Source organism: Brachycentrus maculatus, unplaced genomic scaffold (genome assembly GCF_059751285.1).
Source record: "Brachycentrus maculatus isolate JH-2025_06_01 unplaced genomic scaffold, ASM5975128v1 h1tg000015l, whole genome shotgun sequence".
In the NCBI taxonomy this organism is placed as follows: domain Eukaryota; kingdom Metazoa; phylum Arthropoda; class Insecta; order Trichoptera; family Brachycentridae; genus Brachycentrus; species Brachycentrus maculatus.
In genome coordinates this window covers 1,856,967-1,875,849 of record NW_028280769.1, presented here as the reverse complement: position 1 = coordinate 1,875,849, position 18,883 = coordinate 1,856,967, and the positions used below count along the sequence as shown (strand labels likewise).

General features: G+C 34.6%; 1 protein-coding gene across 1 annotated transcript in view; it reads left to right on the top strand.

The window, feature by feature from the left end:
• The first annotated feature begins 15,443 nt into the window (after positions 1-15,443).
• LOC148313367 (transcription factor AP-2-epsilon-like) overlaps positions 15,444-18,883 on the top strand; it is a 105,345-nt gene continuing 101,905 nt past the window's right edge. Inside the window, exon 1 of the mRNA XM_088264600.1 lies at positions 15,444-17,641. Within this exon, the coding sequence (XP_088120726.1) occupies positions 16,802-17,641 (840 nt within the window). The 5' untranslated portion in view covers positions 15,444-16,801. The remainder of the gene's footprint in view (positions 17,642-18,883) is intronic.

Sequence of the window (18,883 nt, the reverse complement as noted above, 5' to 3'; positions counted from 1 at the left end):
TAAAAATATAATAAAATGTATTAAAAATAAATATCAAGCCATTTTGAACTTTTTACTGTGCAACAGATCTTTTTAGGTAAAACTTGAATGCTTTTTCTCAATTTGAAAAATATTTAGTATACTTATTTAAAAAAAATTAAACAATACCTTTTCTTCAAAATGCAAAAACAACACTTTCTGCCCTGTAGCGGGTAAATATTGTTAAAAATATGCCGCTTTTGCTGGAATGTAATACATTTTCTGGGCATTCTGAAAACATGCTTAACTGAAAATTGACGATTTTTGATATATGACGTTGTTGAAAGGAGTGAGCGACATGTATTTACATCTTCTTACAGTAAACAAAACATTAATTTTTAAATTCTTTCACACTCCTTTCATCCTTCGTACATTCAGGAAATGAAAACCAGATGACTCTTTATTATAATTTGATCTTTTCCGACCTCTTCGGCACATTCAAGGGTGTTAAAAGACACCGCATAGGATTGCCGCCGTGTTAGCTCGATTGCTTACTTTTATTAGATTAGGTTAGGTTACATTGGGTTAGGTTTGGTTGGACATGATACAAAATAAGGAGCTATAGGCGAACGACATATCTAAAACTAACTAGCGAACTGACAATCACGTCGCTGCCCGACAGGGCTAGGCAGAGAGAATAGAATGCATCGCACACCACTCTGTCTTTGCAAACATTCTTCGCCTCTTCCACATTCATGCATCTCTTCTTACATACCCGCTTATTATTCTTTCTTTTTACCGCTTTCAAGTATTTGACACACCTGATCATGCCAAGTTTTTCTCGGTCTTCTAAGTAATATTTGGGATAGTGCAATATGAGGATGAGGGAGGGAAAGTGGGTGGGAGCGGACAAAAGCACGCATAGCCAGGACACTCGGAGTTGCATACCTGTACTCGCACAACCTTTTAACAATACAAGTAAAAATACCGCCCGCCCTTAAACCAGGAAACATCAGTATAACAGCTAAACGAATTACAAAAAAGTGCTGCAGCAAAAAAATACATATCAATATATCTCGCACGTTTCTTAATTAAAATAACCTATCACTCATCCGAGTCAAACGGTAGCTCTCTTTTGATAATCAATTCAAAAATAGAATAGAAAACTCTCGCGTATCCAAATAAGTAGCCGCCATTGGCTCGAAACATAGTTACGTGTTCGGAATCTGAATTTAAAATGCCTTCCATTGGTCACTTTTGACAGTTGTAACGTGCCAGAACCAATCAAAATGCAAAACAAGTGAACGTGTTCGGAATTCGAATGCTTTTTTTTCCTTGTTTGAAAATAATAATTATTTCAATCTGGCAACAATAAAACGTTTTAAAAATATAGGTCATTTTTTACTACAGCATTAATTAATCTATGGCAGCATTAATGTCTACCTCCGTAGTGTAGTGGTCAGCGCGTTTTCTACTATGCTACAGGTCTCGGGTTCGTTTCCCAAGGAGGTCAAAATAAATATGGGTTATTTTCACCCTCATAAAAATATTAAATAAATATTTAATATCACCTTGGACTTGTAAAAGAAGCGCAGAGCGATCACCTTCCCTTCATGAAATTAACGATCAAGATAACACTGCGTAGCTACGATGCAGTGCCTTATACACCATCGGATGCGGATAAGGGTGTAAATGAAGAATGTCTACATATAATATTTTTTTTATAAAATCGAATGTAAATAGTTTTGAAATATAAAAACCAAGACCACTTTTGAGTATTTTAATGTAGATACAACTAGTTTCGTGAACTACAGACATTCAACTGGTGAAAATACAAACTAGTCGTGTGCAAATTAATAAACTCAATAGTCGTTTCATACAAGTGTTTTATTTTTATATTCAAATCGTCATTTTCCGTACAATAATATATGTATATATATATATATATATATATATATATATATATATATATATATATATATATATATATATATATATATATATATATATATATATATATATATATATATATATATATATATATATATATATATATATATATTTTTTTTTTTTTTTTTATTATTTTTTTTTTATTATTATTATTTTTTCCGAGCTTACTTAAGGTCGTCTATTACTAACAGCTGCTGTAAAAACACTGTGTGACACAGTCCCGGTAATTAAGGAAGAGGCTACCACCAACCTTAAGACAATTTTTATACCCATTCCTTTTAATCAGTTCAAACCAAATTTAAATGAACCGATTGAAAATGTAAAAACTATGGAAGGAACACGAAACCTCATGATTTGAAGTCTCGAGCCCTACCACAAAGCGCCCAAGCTGCGACCCGTACGTTGTTTGATAATGAGATTTGAGATTTTTTTGTTATCCAGATTTTATTGGGCACTTATAACAATATAATCGGTATGTGTAGATACAATACCAAACACGGCCGGGTATTCCGTCTATAATGGTAGACGAATAATGGCCGTAAACGAAATAGAATATATAAAAAAGTAATTTTATCATTGCCCTGTAATCAGAGAGAAATATTCCTAATAGTAAACCAAATTACTCTCCCGTAACCCTCGCCCCTTGACTATGCGATTCGGAAACAGGGCTGCCAACAAAATGATATTAAATTGAATGCTATACACGATATATAAAGTATGCCCAAATTTTTGTTCATTAATTTCGGATTTTTTCCATTTCAGAGTTATTATTATTTTTAAATATTGTAATCTCAACATCCGCCTCCATGGTGTAATGGTCAGCGCGTTTAGCTACCGCGCTGGAGGTCCCAGGTTCGATTCCCAGGGGGGGTGAGAATAAATATTAGCGAATTTACTCTCCAATATTTATTTCATATTACTCTGGACTGGTCCCTGAAGCGCAGGAGTGATCACCTTGCCTTCATATAATTAACAATCAAGATAATATTGCGTCAATACGATGCAGTGCCCTAAGCAACATTGGGCGCGGATAAGGGTTGGAGAGATATCTCAACATACACGAAGGTCTGGATATTTAATAATAATAAAACAATAAAACCCTTATCCGCACCCCAATGGTGCATAGGGCACTGCGTCATATAAACGCAGTGTTATCTTGATCGTTTACACTTGAAGGAAGGGTGATCAGCCCTCCGCTTCAGGTACCAGTCCAGGGTAATATTGAATAAATATGACAGTGAAAAAACCACTAATATTTATTTTACTCCCCTTGGGAATCGAACCCGGGACCTCCAGAACGGTAGCCGAGCGTGCTGACCATTACACTACGGAGGCGGACGAAAACTTAAAATAAAGCATTTAAATAATAAACAATAAAATATTTATTTATTATTAGAAGAAAAGTTTATTTCTTAACCTGCAATATTAATTATAATTAACAGCTTTATAATTAAGGCCTACTAAAATAGAAATATTCATTAATTTGTTTGTATGATTTCAAAATTTAAGTAAAGTCGTTTTTGTTACAAAGTTAAAAAAATAAAAATAAAACATTTGTATTTGTATTATATTATATTATATGAGTTTTTTAAATCACATAATGATCTTCAATATCATGGCTTATGTATCACAACTAAATATTGGTAAAATAAATAAAAAAAAATCGCTCTTTAAATCTATATATCACTGAGATTGATATGATAATTGCCTAATAATTATGAAAATTCATTCGCCCCGTATTTTTTTTACTGTTTTTTCTTCACTTATTCGATTCTCATGGCCAAACCATCTCAACATACCATTCTGAATTTCATCGATAATGCTTATCTCAGCCTTGCATTATTTCCTTATACCACCTTTCGAATATTTACCGTACAGCGTTTTCCCGCACTGAGAGATCTCATTCAGTCTACATTCAGTGTTCTTTAGCCAATTATATGCCTTACATCCATACATTAGCCAGTTAAGCTTTCAATGTATTTATTTATTTATTTTATTTATTTAGAAATATAACAGAACATTAACATAAATACATGTTCAATTATGAATAACAAATAAAATAGGTAATTGTAATATTCTAATTTATAAAAAAAAATATGTTAAATGAGTTAAAAGTAAACAGTAATAATAAAATGTAGCAAAGGTTAAGAAGATTAATACGCAGACTTTCATTAAGAGCTAAAGTAAAAATAATAACAAAAGAAAACATAAACAGTTGACATATTACATTGACACTTAATTTTGGCAGCCCTGGCCAGTTTCCGTGATATGGTCATAATATTATATACAGTTACCAGTCGGCGAAGGTATTATTCGATTCCAAATCGATTTGGAATCCTCTTTAGATCAATCAGAATCCAAGCGCCTGGGAGACGAACCGTACCCAATATTATTTATTTATTTTTTTAAATATACAAAAAACAGACGTAAATGTGTGATTACGTCAAACGGTTGTCTAAAAATTATCGTACAAGTCTGTGAGAATAACGAGATATATTTTTTTTAATGATATCGAAGATATATCTTTTTTTCGGTGGAAAATATTGATGCATTTGCTGATCTGAGAATATTGACCGCTGCAAAAATAATACTTTGAACCTCGATTCTTCTTCTGTGTACGTTGTATCAGATTCCCATGACGTCGACTTGAGAGTAATTGTCCTTATCTTAGGCAGCTCTAAACAGCCCCTCGACGGTCCTGATCCCCATCCAATCTCGTATATTCCGGAGCCAGGAGATCTGTCTTCTGCCCACACACGCTTAAAAAATAATAAAATAATTGAGTGTTTGATAATGTCTTAATAAGACGAAACGGGTCACATATTATTATATATATGTGAACAAAGGTAGAATTCAATCCAATAACGGTGTTTAATTTTAAATATATTACCCAACAATTCAAAATGGAATTCTACCAACTTAAATAAAATAATCAAGATTTACATCTGTGTTAATGCCATTAAAAGGTGTGTTGAGATGGTTTGGACATGTAGAACGAATGAGTGAGGAAAGAACGCTAAAACAAATTTATGAGGCGAATGTAATTGGAAAGAGGAGCAGAGGAAGACCGAGAAAAAATTGGCACGATCAGGTATGCCAAATACTTGAAAGCGGTCAGGTTAGGAGCCGAAACAATCGGCGAGTATGTATGAGGAGATGCATGAACGTGGAAGAGGCGAAGAACGTTTGCAAGGACAGAGTGGTGTGGCGTTCTATTCTCTCTACCTACCCCTGCGGGAAAGCGGCGTGATGGTTAGTTAGTTAATTATGATCGATAATCCTGAAATTATCCGGAGCATTGGTCTGTATGTTCCCGATAGTTACCTAAGACAGCGTCGGCATAGATTGTTTCACATTCCTATAGGTACACAGGACCAACCTGCCGATGGTTATGCCTGTAGGAAGAGCTACCGCTATGTTGAACAATATCACATTGGATATTGATCTGTTCCATGTGTCCGAAGGAGTTTTCCGAAGCGGGATTCTTCTACACCTTTAAGTCTTCTTGCTTACTTTTACTTTTAATATATACGTCTTGAATATTGTTTGTTATGTATATATTATTTTTTGTTGAATGAATTGAAATTGAAAATTGAAAAATTAGTTTTTTATTGCCATTACTGGCAAATTCAATTTGTGACACAGAGTTGATTTTCTGAACCGACGCTCTTTATTGCCGACAATTTATAAACAACGATTTGGACACACTCAAAATAATGTGAATAAATATTATTGCCTTACATTCAAACGGGAAATTACAAGATTGAATTAAAAATAAAATAAAATAATTAAGATTTACATCTGTGTTATTGCCATTACTGCCGAATTCAATTTGCGACATGGAGTCGCTCTTCAGCGACGGCGCCGTTTATCGATCGTAAAAATAATCATTTTTATCAGTGATGACAATAATTATTTCTATCAAACTGGTATGATGCTGAATGCTGGATGCGCGAGCGTAGTGCGTTTTTTACGTCGCCTCTCGATCAAGAAATAAGACCCGAATGTTCTACATCCGGTCGTTAATTGGTCTGGTACCAAGTTCCGCATTGATCCAAATACCTCTCGGCTGGCGGAAATCTTTCTCTTTAAATATATGATAACTTTTAAGAAACGTCTGAGACTTTACTATAAACATCATTAGAATCCTAACTGTCCATCTAACCTCAATCCTTAGATTTTTTCTACCTTCTTCCCTAAACTCCCTTCTTCCTATGCCATCAGTTTGATTAACTAGAAAAGTCTACCAAATAATTGTCAGACCCGCACTCCTTTAAGGCTCCAAATGCTGGACGATGTACAACACCTACTCTAGGCAACTAGAAACTTCTGAAATGCAAATGCTTAGATGGTCAGCTGGAGTGTTCTTTGGAGACAAAATAAACAGTTTACGCATTCGTTGAAGCCTGGCTGTAACAGGCATCAATAATACCTAAGGTAGAGGAAAGGCAATTGATATGGTATAGGCATATAAGACTCAGAGAATCTCGTAATGTTGTGAACAAGGCAATCACCATGGGTCTTCTTCGGAAGACATCTAGAGAAAAACCAAAGAATTCATGGATGCTACATAAAGATATAATGATTCGAAGGCATGGTCTCTAGGTTACGTTGTCCATGATAGAAGGACCTACAGCCTGTAGACGAGGAGAGCTGACTACAAAGACAAGTTGGAATGGAGCCAGGAAGAAGAGGATTCAATTACATCATTCAGAATTCCCAGATCACAATATTATCGAGGATCGAAATCTGAAACAATTGGTGTTAAGTTTTCGGAACTGTAAATTTCGACAATCGAACAATAAATAATTTATTAGCGTGCCATAACAATAAACCGAGTTTCTAATCTTGAATACATGGCAACACTTTGCAGTAGGTACCTACCGCACGAAACAGCGGGACATGTAGATACGGAGCTTAAGATATTAATAGAAAGTATTGCTTCAAAATTATTAAGGTCGGTCCGCATCTCGATGCATGAATCACATTTTGCTATCAAAAATTAAATTTATATCACTTATAAATAATTTGACTTTTACTTGGTAAATACCACTCTTTCTTAGTATTTGAAAATGATGCAAAATGCATGGAAACACATCGCTCACTCCTTTCAAGAACGTCATAAATCAAAAAACGTGATTTTTCAGTAGAACGTTTTTAAAGTTTAAAAATATAGTACAATTTATTAAAAATAAATATCAAGCCACTTATTAAATAACTTTTAACTGTGCAACAAATCTTTTTAGATTAAACCTAAAGGTTTTTTCGCCATTTGAAAAATAACTAACATATATTTTTTTGATTAAACAATACCTTTTCTTCAAAATGCAAAAACAACACTTTATGTCCTGTAGCGAGTAAATATTAAGCAAAAAATATGTCTCTTTTGCTGGGATATAGTACATTTTCTGGGCATTCCGAAAACATGCACAACTGAAAATTGTCGATTTTTGATTTATGACGTTCTTGAAAGGAGTGAGCGACATGTCACAATGGATTTTAAGTAATAGTGGTATTTAAAAATTCAATTAAAAATGGATAGGTATTACCATAAACCGGCTGCTGAATCAATTAATGTAATTAATATCATCAATATTGTTTAAAAGCATTTTAAAAATCATGCAGGTATTGACATACTTAATCGTAGGTCCTTCTATCATGAACACCAACCTATAACCTGAGGACGAGTAGAGCTGACCCTAACAGTCTACAAAGACACAGTTGGGATGGAACCAGAAGGAAGAGACTTGGCAAATCGTAAAAAAGATTTTATCCGTCTCCATAGTCTTATAGTTAAAGCATTTGGCTACCGTGCTAGAGGCCCCGGGTTCGATTCAAAGTTCAAAAGAGTCTACTGAGTAATTTAATAAATTATTAGTTAAGATTTGAGTCTACATGAAAATCAAAACACTTATTTAAGGCTACTAGGTACTGTACAGTAATTGATAATGCCGTAACAAGGTGAAACAACTGTCGCGATTTCGAAAATGTTTTTAAAAATAAAATATACAACTTAGTGGACTCAAATCAGTGCTTTGATTTTCATATTTAAAATATAATATAGAGTTCTACAAATTCAATACCAAATCAGTAAATACATTAAATGTTCTTCAAACCCTTATCCACATCCCAATGGTGCATAGGGCACTGCATGATATAAACGCAGTGTTATCTTGATCGTTAAAACATGAATAAAGGTGATCAGCCCTCCGCTTCAGGGACCAGTCCATGGTAATAATATTAGAGTGAAAAAAAATCACTTACATTTATTTGACCCCCTTCTGGAAATCGAACCCGGGACCTCAAGAATGGTAGCCGAGCGTGCTGACCTTTACACTATAGAGGCAAACGTTAAATGTTACCTGATTCAAAAAAATAGTTTTGATTTATGGTATATTGGGTCTTAACTGAAATATCTCAGAAAGACCTGTTGTGACCCGGTCTTTAGTTCCTTACCGTGATGTATATACCATGCCGAATTTCATTGTTTTAGCATATCTTCGAAATTAATTCAACTATATCTTCAATCTGCCTGATTGATTACTTTACGATCGCCGCTGTAGTGTTGAAATCCGGTGTATAGGAGCGGGACCAACGCACGGCAGAATACCGACTATTTCTAGTGTTGTAATTCATCACCGACTAACGATGGGACGAGGTACTTGTGGCCAGCTCTACATAACCGTGTTTTCAATTCCCATTCCTTCAATCGGTCGCTAAATCATCGAGACTTTTTACCACCGGACACGCCTACACGCAAATAATCAAATGTTTTATTTTGCCAATAAATCTAACACGGTTTTCTATCGAAAAGTTTTTTTTTTAATCCTTTAAATCTGCGTTCAAAGAGCAGAGAAATGAGCCGGATGACTCATTACGCTTTCTTACCGCTAGGTGAATAATTTTAGTTGCATTTTGACATCTCAATATAGATGAAGAAGAATATGGAACTTTGAATACTTTATTTATTTATTTTATGTATGTAGTTACAAGATTTTAAAAAAAAATTTAAGTCTCTTGCTAGATATTTCTACTTTTGACATTCTTAAAATTAGTTTAGCTATTTTCGCCTATAAAGAGACTAATCTCTTGTGCTTAGAGATAGAATTACACTCATTGTTTATTTTTTATGCTTGTGAGTGACATGATTTATTTTTTTTGTTATTTTTTATAGTATTATTTGTGTTTATTTTTTTCGATTAACATGTGTAAAAGGTATTTAATTTATTTTTAGAATTTTAATATCGTTTTTCATTATATTTAGCAACTATTTTGAGATTTCAATATATAATAATAATAAAAAAATTGAATTTAATTCATAGATATTCTGATTTGAATTTTACACAAGGAAACCTATATCCTTTTAACGATTTTTTTCTGTTATGATATACTTTTTTGCATTTTTTTTACGAAGTATCTGAAATGTATCTACCGTGTACATAGGAAATTCAGTGTATAACATTAAACCAGAACGCTTCAAATTTTCAGTACTCTGTATCAAAGATTCACGCCCGTATGAGAAAAACATCAGCGCTCGGTAAAGCAGCAAACCTTTAGTGCAAAATTTATCACATATTATTTATAAAATTCTGTTTACTTTATAGAATTCCATATTCTTTTATGATTGATATATATCGAAACACGATTTATTATTATAATGGTTATTTTGTCGCGCAAAGGCGAAATAGCTATCGTAAAAATACTAGTAATATAAAAATATGTACGAGTAACATAAAGTTTTGTCTAGCCTTCCACCAGTTTGATAATGTCGGTAACGATGAAATCCGGTCACTGGTAATATAAAATATACGTACAAAATACTATAAAGTTGTTATTTCAATGATATAAAATGCATTACCACCTAGAAATGCCAGTACAAAATTATATTACAACTGATAATATAATGTAATAATATATTGTTTTGCCACATATTCGTTCGAGAGATGGCGTTTGGACTGCATTCTGTCTACTTTCATGCTTTTTTTTTCTCAAATCTATGCTTTGCTTCCCTACAACCCTAGGTTGATACCAGGACTTCATCGTGCACTGCCAGTTAAGCTTTATCTGAAAGATTTTCATATACTATAATTGATTTCAGTGCATCTTTTTCTCTGTTCCCAGCATTTACTATCCTTTTTACATATGTTTATCATTATTAACCATTCCATCCCTAGAAAAAAATATTATTCCCAAATATACGAAATAATTTACATGCCCGTTTCATAATAACCCCATTTACATCTAGTTTTACAGATCTATTTTCATCTCTTTTAAAAACCACGACTTTGCATAAGCCAACATTCATAAGCGAATCACTTTCTTTGCACACATTATACACCTTTGTCACCAACGTCTGCAGGTCTTCTCTACTATCGGCAAGAAGCACAGCGTCGTCAGCATACAAAAAAATATTTATAAATGCCATTAATAATATGTCCGCCTCCGTGGTGTAATGGTCAGCACGCTCGGTTACCCTTCTGGAGGTCCCGGGTTCGATTCTCAGGGGGGTCAAATAAATACAAGTGATTTTTTCACTCTAATATTTATTCCATATTACCCTGGACTAGTACCTGAAGCGGAGGGCTAATCACCTTTCCTTCATGTGTTAACGATCAAGATAACACTACGTTTGTATGATGCAGTGTCCTATGCACCATTGGGGTGCGGATAAGATTTCGAATGAAAATAAAATGAAATTAGTAATAATATTATAGTAGCTATAACATATATGGACATATTATATTTATAGCAATTCAGAATAACTGTTAACAGCCCATCGAGGCACCAACACAAACGAAAATGTATACATTCACCAACACACCTACAAAGATATTCAACACGTGTGTGACCAGAGAACTGGTTATTAAAAGGTTTGACTAAGACCATTTTCTACTCTAGCACGAAGCAACCTCGTCGAAAAGTGAAAAGGAAATGAATAGAGACAATCGAGAAACCTAGGATAAATCTTTCCCTTTTGCACAGTTCGCCGGGTCGCCAATGCCGAGAGGGGAATCGGAGATGAAATTTATTTGGCACCATTTCTTCGTCATAATTTAAATTGCGATTTTTTGTGCAATTTAATTATTCAAGTATTCCATTTTGTAAATCTCCTCAAGTGTGGTAGGTTTATGTTTGAAAAGATGTATTGTATCTCTGGCTAAATTATTTTATTGTCAAATCATCCAATCGAATATTAGTTTTTTAAGCAAATGTGTGTGCTAAATTCTTCACAACGTTCATTAAACGTAAATCTGTATTATATATAAGATATATTATATACGTGTACATATCGCTCACTCCTTTCAACAACGTCATATATCAAAAATCGTCAATTTTCAGTTGTGCATGTTTTCGGAATGCCCAAAAAATGTACTATATCCCAGCAAAAGCGGCATTTTTTTAACTTAATATTTACCCGCTACAGGGCAGAATGTGTTGTTTTTGCATTTCGAAGAAAAGGTATTATTTGATTATTTTTTTTATGTACTAAATATTTTTCAAATGGAGAAAAAACATTCAGGTTTTACCTTAAAAGATTGGTTGCACTATAATTGATAGGTTATTTTATTTGTGAGCTCTTGGCAGCATCCAGAAGAATAATTATGGATTCTTCTCCCAACTTACCATCATTGCAGACTGTTGGGGTCAGCTCTCCTCGTCCTCAGGTTTTAGATCCTTCTATCATGGACAAGTCACCAAGGCCATGCCTTTGAGCCATGTTATATTTCTGTAGTATCTATGAATTCTTTGGTCTTCCTTTAGATGTACATATTTTGAGGAAGATCCATGGCGATTGCTTAGTTCACAATACGACCAGGTTCTCTACGTCCTATGTGCCCATACCATCTCAATTGCCTTTCCTCTACCTTACTATTGATGTCTGTTACACCCAGGCTTACACGAATGCGTGAACTCTTTATTGTGTATAATTTATATTTGAGGCACTAACTTTGTGATTTTCCATTTTATAATCAAAATGTAACGTTGTTTTAAAATCACTATAAATATTTTATTATAACTTAATTATAATGCCTACCGATTTTGAAGTTCACCGTTTTTTTATCAAGTTTGATCAATACTTCATTGTGTCCCTAAGGGACACTCCAGTTGACTATCTAAACATTTGCATTTCAGCAGTTTCTGTTGCCTAGAGTAGGTGTTATATATGTCATTCTGAGCCATAAAGAAGTGTGGGGCTGACAATTATTTTTAGACTATTTTTTTCCTTTAGCTTGGCTGGCATTATGCTATTAGGAATTAATGTTTAATATAAAATGTATAAAAACTAACGATGACTGCTAATTCTGCATTTATTTTTAATTAATTATACATTTGTATCTGCAGTCAAGTTTAGACATGAACTAAACTGAATTAGCTCGTACAAATTTGTGTAAAGGTTCTTTATACACATTTCTTTCTTTCCTTGAAATATACAAATAGTTACTTCCTTTCTTATTTTGGTTAGTTCCAATTACACCTCACAGTTTTCAGTGTTGTTTCGCAGAATGTTATTCAAATCCAACAAATGAATAATGGATTTGGAGATTACGATAATGTATTGTTTGAGTTCTCGTGCAAGAACAGGTACTAACTTCTCAGTGAGTAGCGAGTGGTAGGTGTATCAGAGATAGTAAACCAGTGGTGGAGAAATACAACACAAAAAGAAAGAAGAATTAAAAATAACAGGATTTATGTTTTAAATGTCAAATCAAACACTGATTTTTTGAGTCTACTAAGTTGTATTTTACTATTATTTTTTGACATCTCATCAAAGATGAAGAAGAATATGGAAGTCTGGGCATTTACGGGGCTGACGACCGTCATAGGCTGGTTTAAGTGATCACTTTACACACGTGTAACATTCACCAATTCTATCCATTATTGACTACCACACTACTCAAATTCTTGGAAGTTCTATATATATGAACCAATTTTGAAACATTATTCTTGAATCACTAGAACTTCACCAGCCTATGACGGTCGTCAGCCCCGTAAATGCCCAGACTTCCATACTCTTCTTCATCTTTGATGAGATATCAAAAGATAATATGAAAATAACTGCTGTAATTGGAGATAATCCATATTTTGTGAACCAGTATTTGGACTCACTTAAAATGTTGTAAATATTCAACTCAATTTTGTGACAATTGCCTAATTATGGAATTTCCAAACAAATGCCTTTCCATAGTTAAAATTTAATTTTGTTTTAAAATAACTAAAAATTATATTTATAGTGATTTTAAAACAAAGTTACATTTTATTTATAAAATGGAAAATCACAAGTTAGTGCTTCAAATATAAACGAATGTCTTTCGTTTAGAAATGAAGATTTATGTAACTGTTCTGTAAAATTTCCAAATAATCAAAATAAAATATATTCTAGTTGTCAGTATATATGTACCCCTGAAAACACAGCAAGGTGTACGCACCTTAGATCGAGACGAGCGGTGTATGTGTGTATACCTCTCGAGTCTGCAAATGTCAAACAATATGAAGAACAGCATCCGCGTTTGTTAGTGGTACAAAAATATCAATGCTCCATCTGTGTTAAGGACACGTACCTACCTATCCGTTATTTATTTTGTTTATCAAGTATGCAGCGCCGAATCGTCAAACAGGCCCATGGTCATAGTGATAGATAATTCTCTCCTTGTCGTCCATTGTTTACTTTGTGTAATACCATTTTTATAAACACTTATTCGTGACTATCGGTTTCGGAAAATCATTTCATCGTCAGGTCATTCATTCGTCTCTTTCTCTCTTTCAAAATTTTAATTTTACACAAATGCCAAATTTATAATAATTTTATTTTAATGAAATAAGTATTCTCAATTTTTTTGGTAGTATTTTCAGTTTGCAAATCTATTTTAATTTTATGTTTATTTATATACCTGAACATTTTATTTTGTCTACTTTTGTTGATTATCGAAACTACAAAGCTCAAAAAACAACTTCCGTATGGAATTGATGCCCTGGAGCCTCTAAATTACTAAATCCGACACTGTGTGCGTATGAATAATTCAATAATTCATCTCTATTATTTATAAAGGGTCCGCCAAATAACTTTTTTTTTTTAAAACAGGGCGCAAAACATCGAGTGTAACTTCGGCTGTGTGGCACGTAGCGCCGTCCTGTTGAAACCAAATGTTGCCAATATCCTCCTCTTCAATTTTTGTGAACAAAAATCCGTTCAACATGGCCCGATAACGATCGCCATTGACTGTAACGGCCACTCCTTGCTCATTTTCAAAGAAAAATGGCCCAATTATGCCTCTGGACCAAAATCCGCACCAAACAGTGACTCGTTTTGGGTGTACCGGCTTTTCAATGTATGCGTGCGGGTTTTCTGTGCCCCAAATACGACAATTTTGCTTGTTTACATACCCGCCAAGATCAAAATGAGCTTCATCCGAAAAGATGATTTTTTTGGCAAAATCGGCATCTTCTGTAAGTCGATCGCAGGCCCACTCAGCGAAGCGAAAACGCATTGGATGGTCAGTTGGCTTCAACTCCTGAACCAATTGGACTTTGTATGGCGTCATACCAAGGTCTTTATGCAAAATTCGTCTCAATGATGTCTCCGAAATGTTCAATTGTTGAGAACGACGGTGAATTGATGTTGATGGCGCTTCACGCACACTTTCTGCCACAACATCGATATTCTCGGGTGTACGCACTGTTTTTGGCTTTTCACGCTTTGGTTTATCGATGAGGATGCCAGTTTCTTTCACTTTTTTCACAAGATAACGAACATACGAAGCTGACGGTGCTTCTCTTCTTCCAAAAACCGTACGCAATTTTCGCACACATTCTGCAACATTACCATGATTTTCAAAGTAATGTCGCAATATTTCCCAGCGTTGTTCAAGCGTATACACAACCATATTCGCTTAGCGGAAGGATAAAACTAATTATCTGTCAAATCAGACATGAGCTAAGTGTTACCATTCACGAAATAAGCACTAGTTGAAAAAAAAAACTTTAGATGGCGGACCCTGTATTTACGTCATCGTTCATCTCTATACTAATTGTATTGTAAGTCAGTAAGTCGTTTTGGAAAAATACAATAGACACAATGTTATTTTTATTTCCTTGTATAACCTATTTTTGTTGAATTTCCTGTTAAACGATTTTTTATGATTTTCCTTATTTTTCTACCTGCTTCGATATTCCTGATTTTTTTTTCTTTTTTTTAAATCATACCTTATATTGAACCCTTAAATGCATACCTTTTTTGATCTTAAGGACACAAATAAAATAAAAATTAAATAAACTGTATTTTAATGAATTACGTTGTTTTTTTCTGGAAGTGTCAGAAATATTAATTATATCGCTCAAAGTAATAGTTTAAAGTTTCATCTGTGGATAAAGACATCTATTAGTGTTCGAAACTAGTCGTGTGTAATGAAATAAAACTCATGGTAGTGAGTGGTAAAACAAATAAGTGAACAAACAAATACAAGTATTTAGTTTTTTTTTAATATCTTTAATTACATAATTACATAAAACAACGAGGTGAGAGAATGATTTGGATATGTTTGGTTAAGTAATTTTGACCCCTCTGGTAATTGAAACCGGAACCTCATTGATAGTGTCCAAGCGTACTAATTGCTACAATACAGAAGTGGAAAATCGCTACGGTATTAATTCAGCATATTATTTTTTGCTGCTTGGATTAAGTCTGCTAGAAATTCATCATAGCAGCTGACGATACAGCAAGGCATAATTCAACACTCGGTATATCTCTCCATGGTCTCTATCCCGTCGAGATGCTGTGATTTGACCGCATGTTGGCCCCTTTGCGCGGCTAAGAGAGAGGGAAGCCTCGGTCCAGACGCCTCATCTCTCTCTAGCGGCCGCGGGCCTCGACAGACAACAGCCCAAGGCGACAGTTAGTAGGAGTCGAACCGCCAACACAACGGCTACACACCGCTAAACATGTGATAGCCGCGAGACACTCTAAAATAATAATAATAATTTAAAAAAACAACTAAAACAACAAAATCGTGTCCAAAAGCGCCGCCATCTTCGATTGCCGAGAATCTATGACTTTTTGAATTCGCGCGTGTTCGGAAATTTCGCGCGTTCTCTTTACGAATTTGAAATACGTCGTGTCGCCTACGTATGCAGTTACCCGAGTGTAATGATAAAAGTTTACTTGACGTTGGCAACATTGCCTGTCATTTGACAGGTGAAAAAGCGGGAAAATGAGGGTTTTTCTCAAACGTCAAAAACATACTTAATTACCTAAAAATAAGTGTGTGTGTGTGTGTGTGTGTGTGTGTAAATGTTTCGTACAATCATCTAGTCAAAATGAATACCTTAATTCGCAAACATTCTTATGATAACTTATTTAATTTAATTACAAAGTATTTTTTTAAATAAATAATAAATTGTCGCTTAGTATATGAACATTTTTACGCGAAAAGTTTCATGTTGTGTAATCGAAACGTAATAATCTAAAGTTTTAATCAATTTCATGAGATGATCATTAAAACTCTATTACTATCATTAACTTTATGACGTAACCGTAAAAACTTGCAATAAAAATCTTTGCGCTCACTATAAATAATGTAAAGAAAGTAATTTATTTATAAATAAAGATAATATTTTTAAATTATGTGATTTGTTTTCTAAGATATTTTTTTTATACCTTTTTCGTGTCAATAGTTGTTTTGTTCGGGCTTAATGTGAGATATTAAAAAGTTTTTTGGATTTATTGACCCATGTTTAAAACCAATGATGAACTGTTACAAATCAAAATGCAGGAATTAAAAAAGTAATTTAACAGCAAGATGATTCGTCGAAATGTGGTTTTAGATTATGACCTATTTATTGTCTAAAGATAATTACCATCGTTATCATGAGCCAAGTGATTGATCATAAAATGTAAATGGTAGCAATCAACATTACCATAATCAAGATGAATGAGTTACCGAGTTCACCAGACTCGCTGGCCTCTGACCACCTGGTCGTGGCTGATATGCTAAACCACAATTCCTCTACTCCACTGGCTAAAAGAAGAAAGTTGCTCCATCAGAACGGACTGGACATACATGCCGACCTACTCAAAACGACTCAAGCGCATCTAGACATTCTCAAAACCCAAGCGCAGATTGAACTCTTGAAGAGCGAACAGAATGAAATGAACCTCGATGACTCTTTAGACTTGAGACAGACCTTGATGCAAAAGAACCTCGAGTTGTTGAAGACACAACAAGTCCTCGGGAACTTGGACACCCTCGATTTGAGGCAAAGCAGTTTCAATCTCTTGAGAAGCAACTTGGAAATGCTCAAAAACAGCCAACGAAATTCGCTAGATCTACGTCAAAACTCCGAAAACAACCTAGACCTAAGATCGCACGTTATTTCAAATACCAACCGTCACTCGAAAGAAGACCCAGACGAAATGGAACTAAGAGCTGATCTAAGAGATGAAATCAATATCAACCATGACGATATTGAAATGAGAGAAGGTGACATGGAAATTCGGCAAGATTTGGAGTTACGGCGGGACGAAATGGAAGACTTACACGAAGATACAAATATGACGGACTATGGAACCAAACATTCGGATATCGACAACTCAACAACTGATCTTGATATGTCGCAAACATCAGAAGCTGCAGATAAAGATGTCATCACAAATGGATCCCAGGACGGTTCTCAAGATGATGGAGTGGAATTCGTCATCTTAGAAGATAGGTCGCAGACTACTGAGGACGATGATGAAGTAAGTCACATAGAACATTTTTATTTTGTGGTGAACTGGGAATCAACTGAGAATGATTAAAGTTGTGATGTACATATGCAAAACGTTTTTGTGGAAGTTTGTATTATACATGTCAATTGTATTTCATACCTGTGCAATAGTTATTGCTTGACAATAATCGTCCATAGTAAAACACCTTTATAGACATTTTTAGTTAAAGTTTTACTTGATACAAAATTTAATTTTTTTTGTGACAAGTGTTTCGATGCATTCCGCATCATTTATAAACAATAGATCCAAAGAAATAATGGAATGTACCAAGTAAAATAAGATTGTTAATTGATAGATATTACCATAATGTGGCTGCTGAACCCATTGATGGAACCTTTTAATCGTTTATTTTCGAAAATTTTGCACAGTGTCTAGCTAGATTGGGTTGGGATACCTACTATCGGTCAGTGCAAAACATAAAAAGGAAATTTTGACATCTCAACATAGATGAAGAAGAATGTGGAAGTCTGGGTACATATTTACAGGGCGTATGACCTATCACAAGCTGGTCAAATGAATACTTTACACGCGTTCAACATTCGCCAATTGTACCCATGATTGACAACCAAACTACTCTTTTTTTTTAGAACTTCTATATTTGTCAATCTCGTGACACAGTACATATCAGTTCACAACAGCCATCCATGTTGGATTGAGGAAAGCTTTTTCTTAAGCGGCGACTCTTTTATTTGCATGCAATGTCGTATCCTGGATGAAGATAATGAACAAGTATTCGGACACACTCAAAATGCTGTGAATCAAAAAGAAATTTCCATACTAACCGACGATAGTGGCTGATGTATGATTCGATCATTAGATCACCAGCGATTGTCCGATACCACCCATACGGGTCACCGAGATGCGAACGCACGACATCACACACACACACGGCGCGTCGCATTACAATACACACGCAACGGCGCAGGTTGCATTCCTGCCCAACGATAATTTGGTGAGCGTAGCGGTTCTTTTAGGCGGAAGTTTTCAAGAGTTGCAGCGAGTCCAAACGAGATTAACTGTCGCTAGTTTTTGCCCGATTCCTTTTCGGGGAGACCTGTTCCGTCTCCGGCAGGGTTGCCAATCCGTGGGGGATTCCCCAAACTGCGGGGAATCTCAACTCGATTGGGGAATTTGTAAGGATTGGTACTATGTGGGGAAAATACGGGGATTTTAACATAAACTAACTACCTAACTAACCATCACGCCGCTTCC